The following is a 5456-nucleotide window of genomic DNA, read 5'->3' as shown; positions in this document are numbered from 1 at the left end:
GAAATGAAGAGCCAAGGAAAGCCAAAGGACCAAACTATCAAAGGGACAAAAAAAAAAAAGCTGGCAAAAAACACATTTTTGTCAGTAGCATTGCTTGTGTCTATTTCAAGTGTTTTTTTGGGTGGGTGGGGGTGTTGGGGGAGGTGGGGGGGGGTCGTGTGTATATTATGCAGTGTACAGTGCAGGCATACCACAAATTCCGCTCTCTGTCACGCATTTATCATCCCTAACAAGGCTGCTTCTTGTCTCGCCACAAGAGGGTGACATAACGTTTCAATAAATTTGTGTGTCCCAAGAAGCACTGCTCAGTGTAATTACAGTGGGCTACAAATAAATCAGTGTTCTCATTGTCCTTTTTTAATATGTATGTTGACTTTACAGAAACCACATCTGTGACAAAGACACATCACATTCTTCCCTACCAACACTATAGTTCTTCAGTAATGGTGAAGTGTTTGTTGATGAACGGATACACTTTTCAGTTTAGGTGTGTTTGTATTGGGTGTATAGCCACATATACAGGAATACCACTCAATTTAGGGATTCATTTAGATGTCAAAACTGTAGTTGTGAAAAGCTATTTTAAAGACATAAGCCAGAGATCTTAGGCCTGCACGTCAAGGATTTTGTCTAAACCTTCAAGGATCTCTCTTGAAAAGGAGATCCTGATCTCAATGAGACTACCTGTTTAAATAAAGGCTTAAATAAATACATTACAAGGACTTATGTGCGAGTAGCAGGCAAACAATATAACAACTAGCACATACATTTTGGTACATTAATATTTCACCGACTCCCAACTATTTTAATTACTACAGCAATAACAAACACATTTCTAGTTTCCTCAGTGCCACAGACACTTTCATCAATATAAATCCAAAATCATAGTGTGCAGAAATCAATTGTTCTTGCCCAGGAGGTGTAATTTAAAATGTCACATTAAAAGGATTCTAAAGACAGCAAATATATCAGGCTGAATTACAGGGCATGTATATGCCATATTCTAAAGTATGTCTAGGATTTTCCAGGTCATGTTATAATGCAACATTAACATAAAAATAGTGTCTTAGGATTTAATATTTCATTCAATATGAGTGTGATAATGTATCATATCATATACTGAATGTATATTATAAATATAATACACAGTATTATTGTACAGTGTTGAAGCTAACAAATGAGAGACTCTGAGGAAACATTATAACCTCAACGAATTAACAAAATCCCTACTGGATGTTTCAACCAATAAGGACTTCAGCTGCAAGGTATTAGCCATTGTTTGCACTGCAATTGACATGTAGCTCTTTTAAACTTGGTAAAGCTACCAGAGGCCAGCCACTAAAGCCACTAAAGGTCAGTGGCACTTCAAAGATACTAAAATAGTTCAGAATCAATCTTATCAGATCACCTTGTTTATTCTCGCAGAACTAGGACACACCATAGAATTTAAATAAATGGAAAAACAAACCCGTGAATTAAAAGCCTGCCAACTGTTTAAAAACAACTGTTCACGTTTCAAAGTAGTGAGCTTATCTTTATGAAAAGTACGGCGACTACTACAGGGGCATTGAGCTCTGTTGTGGTTGGGATATTTCCATGGGAACAAGTGGCCAAGGAGAAAGGGAGGATCCTGTTAGAGCAGCACAGGGGGCGTGTGTTAGATTCATTGGTTTCCTGCTTAATTTAAACTGCCTACGTCTCTCAAACTGCCACAGATGTGCTGGTCTTGACAAGAGAGAACCTCCATCTGCTGTCAAGAGAGCCTCAGGATTTCTCATAAACACCTTGATCTTTTAACTGGAGCTGTCGGTCTATCCTGTCCAGGAAAATCTTGTGGATTATCCATATTTTCATAATATAAGGTAAGAAAATCTTGCTGCAAAGTTAGTGATATTACATATTATGGAATAATTTAGTTTTATAGACTTTTGCATTTGTGTGTTTGATTTCAGGATACAGTGCAGCAATTCATAAGTATACCCTTTTGATTTTACAGAGTTTCCAAATTTCTACCAGAGTACCCATGTGGGTGGTGGAGAAGATCCTCGTGTCAATGGAGAGCTCTAACCTGCCTATCCCATCAGCAGAATTCAGCTTTAAAATTGGCGACATCATCTTTGGAGAAAAAGCTGACAAACCCAAAAGGATTTCCCTCTGTCCGAATGTCATCACCCCTGACAACATCCCAGAGTTCTGTATCCCCCCAACAATCCCATCCCTGCAGGAGACTAAGATTATGGAGCACAGCCGAGCTGCACGTGCTATCAAGGTGTCTCCCTGTGAGAGGGCTAGCCCTGAAACAGAAGTGACACGCCATGAGCCACTCAACCCACACATTATCCAGGTGGAGAGTGTGGATGAGAGCCCCTATGATGGCTGCAGTGACGAGGAGACGACCAATGCAGATCCCCAGAGCCAGGCTGCTTTGTCCCTTCCACACCTGGCCAAAGCCCAGACCTGCTACGGTTTTTGCACCTTACTGGAGAGTCCCCACACCAGGAGGAAAGAATCTCTCTTCCACTCGGATCCTGGCTCCTCTCCGCTGCTGCTGCCCAGGAGTCGATCCAGCATGTGCTCCAAAGTGTCCCCTTCTACCTCCCCCTCCTCCTCCCCTTCATCTTTCAGCCTTAACACCCTCACCTCCAAGCTTTCCCCGAGAGGCTACACCCTGAACTGGCAGGCCACTCTGGACAGTGATACGACTTCCTCTACTGAATCCTCTCCTTTCAGCTCGCCCCTGCTGACCAGGTGCCCTGCCAAGTCTTCCCTCTTCAAAGCGCTGAGCCATGAACTGCTGTTGTCAAGGAACATGAGGAAGGCAATGGTGTCCAGGAACAATTCCCTATCCACAGATGAAGGCAGCTCCACAGACAACAGCCCAAATGTCATGAGGAGGGCATCAGAGGGGTTAGCTGAAGGCCTGCCCAGCAGCTACAGCCTGGCGCCACCCACCATCTTCCCCATGGACTTGACTCTGCACAGAGAGAGGGTAATGAAGGAAAGAATGGTACCCATAGGGAAAGACGGCAGCCTGAGACTCTCAGCAGAGTACTGCCCGGATAACCAAAGACTACGCGTTCGCCTGATAAGTACTGAGGGCCTCTATCCTCTATCTGTAGACCCCAAGATTATCAACTGCAGTGTCAGCCTCTCTCTGGTTCCTGGGAAAGTCCAGAAGCAACGCAGCACAGTCATCAGAAAGAGCCGTAATCCGATCTTCAATGAGGATTTCTTCTTTGATGGTATCTCAGAGGAAGACCTCAGCCAGCGGTCCCTTCGCTTTAAAGTGGTGAACAAAATGTCCACCCTGAAAAGAGACTATCTCCTAGGTGATTGTGATTTGCCTCTTTCTAGCATTGTGACATTATAAACCTGAGTACTTCCTTATCTGTTTATTTATGTATGAAATTATTTATTTCCATTTTTGTATTGTAAAAAGAGATTTTATAATGAATTAAATTATGGAAAATACTGAAGTTGTCTGTCTTTATTACATTTTATCTTAAGACTTGATGCCTGTGTGGGTACACTATATTGCCATAAATTGTGTCTGTGCAGAATTACAGGAATAGTTCATCCAGTTTTCTCAGTATTCATTTTTAGAATTGAATCCTCATGATAAAGTTAATATCAGTTAAAAAAAAAAGCACAGCCAACAAGAAGTTCATCTTCACCTCATAATTGCTTAAAAACAAGCACAAAAATGTTAAAATAATGATTTACAGCCTTTTTGTGCCTCAACGTGTTAATGTTGCTGCAGCATCAGCTGGCATGAGACAACCACTGTCTCGTATTTCTCCTAAGCCTGTTGTTTTCTTCCTGACCTTTCCAGTGATTAAAAATATCACTAGAAACCAGAAACCTTAGAGGGTTTTTTTTTTTTTTTACCGTTGAGTATGCATAATTTTAATCAGTGCACAAAAGGAGCTTTATGTTCTTTTTTTACTATGAAACAGAACACTTACTGTTATATTTCATGAAAACTGAATTACAATTAAGGCTATTAGAGCAACCCACATTCTACAAGTTGAATTGGGTGTACTTTTTATAAAACAAGACAATGTTGTAGGCAATATTTATCAGCAATACCTGCAAATAGGTTGCTTCAGAGATAGATTGTTTAATAAAGATGATCAGGTACTTAGGTAACAAGACTTTCAAAATGGTAGATCAAAAAAATTTAATCTTAAACTAGGCATGGTAATGTACTACCTACAACAAAATAAATAAGGCAGCCAATAAACTAAATAAAACATAAATTTCACTGCTTAGCTTATAAAGTATGAGATTTGGCCTCTTTTTAAAACAGAGCCTGACATATTATATTTGCAGTGTGTTATATACATATGCGTATGTTTACTCAACTGAACAGAGCAGCAGCTCTTAATGTGGACCTCAGGCAAGGATATCCTGCTGCTTTCAGCAATAAAGATCAGGCATAAAAGCACCGCCTGCCACTATAGCTCCTAGTTAAAGATTGATAGGTTTCTCAGGGCTCGGGAATGCTCTGACAGGGGACTGACAACTGTGTTATAGAGCATATGACAAACAACATACAGTAATGTGAAGAGGAAGCATTCACATATATATATATATATATATATATATATATATATATATATATATATATACACATATATATATATATATATATATGTAGTATAAACAGCTATTGCTGCACCAGCTATAATAATAATAACCTGCTGGGTGAGGTTTTAAAGTTCAATGGCTGTAATGATGTACGCCCTATAATACAAATATTTTACTAGATTTTACAGTTTGCATTGTGTCAGTTAGAAAAGCCTTTGGACAAATATAGCCCATGATCCACTTTCAGGTTGAACTACAGATTACAGCCACAAAGACCTGCAATCCCCTCTCAATTGTTTTGATGGAAATAAGGGCTTTGTTTTTCTACAATACGGGGACTGCTACATGGGCTCATGTGCTACTGTAATAGATAGATGCATCTCATTACTGACAAAGAAACCTATAAACATCCCGCACAGTCAACCTATATTTTTCAACAATACCTCTTCGCACAGGATGTGTCACCAGATCCTGTGAGGAGGCTGATACTGTTGGACACTTTTGTATTGAGTGTTGACTCAGCTGTGGAAATACCCTGTAATAAATGTGAATTACCCGTGATTCCCCTTGCTGGTCAACTGCTGATAGGATTTGAAGGGATTTCCACTGATCTATCTTCATTCAAAAGAGCAGAAGCGTTGGTTTTATATAGCATGTTGGTTACAGCTGCATTAGGATCTTGATCCATGCCCATACAAAACTGCTCACTCTCAATGAACAACAAAATAAAAGAATTAATGGTACATTTTATATTTGCCATTTCAATATAACATTTTAAACATAAAATAACTCATAGCAACATTAGAAATGGCAATACAAAGATTTGGGCTGTTTATACAGAATGAGCAGTGTTTTGCACTTCCATC

At 39.7% G+C, this 5456-nt stretch overlaps 1 protein-coding gene across 1 annotated transcript; it reads left to right on the top strand.

The window, feature by feature from the left end:
* Positions 1-1739: 1739 nt before the first annotated feature.
* Positions 1740-3371, top strand: c2cd4a (C2 calcium dependent domain containing 4A). The gene is made up of 2 exons (XM_042412589.1): positions 1740-1862; positions 1997-3371. Exon 2 carries the CDS (start codon positions 2024-2026, stop codon positions 3368-3370), a length of 1347 nt encoding a protein of 448 aa, XP_042268523.1. The 5' UTR covers positions 1740-1862; positions 1997-2023; the 3' UTR covers position 3371.
* Positions 3372-5456: the final 2085 nt, after the last annotated feature.

This window comes from Thunnus maccoyii, chromosome 5, assembly GCF_910596095.1.
Source record: "Thunnus maccoyii chromosome 5, fThuMac1.1, whole genome shotgun sequence".
Taxonomy (NCBI): Eukaryota; Metazoa; Chordata; class Actinopteri; order Scombriformes; family Scombridae; genus Thunnus; species Thunnus maccoyii.
The sequence above is the reverse complement of the archived record's forward strand: the minus strand, read 5'-3'. Positions and strand labels throughout refer to the sequence as shown.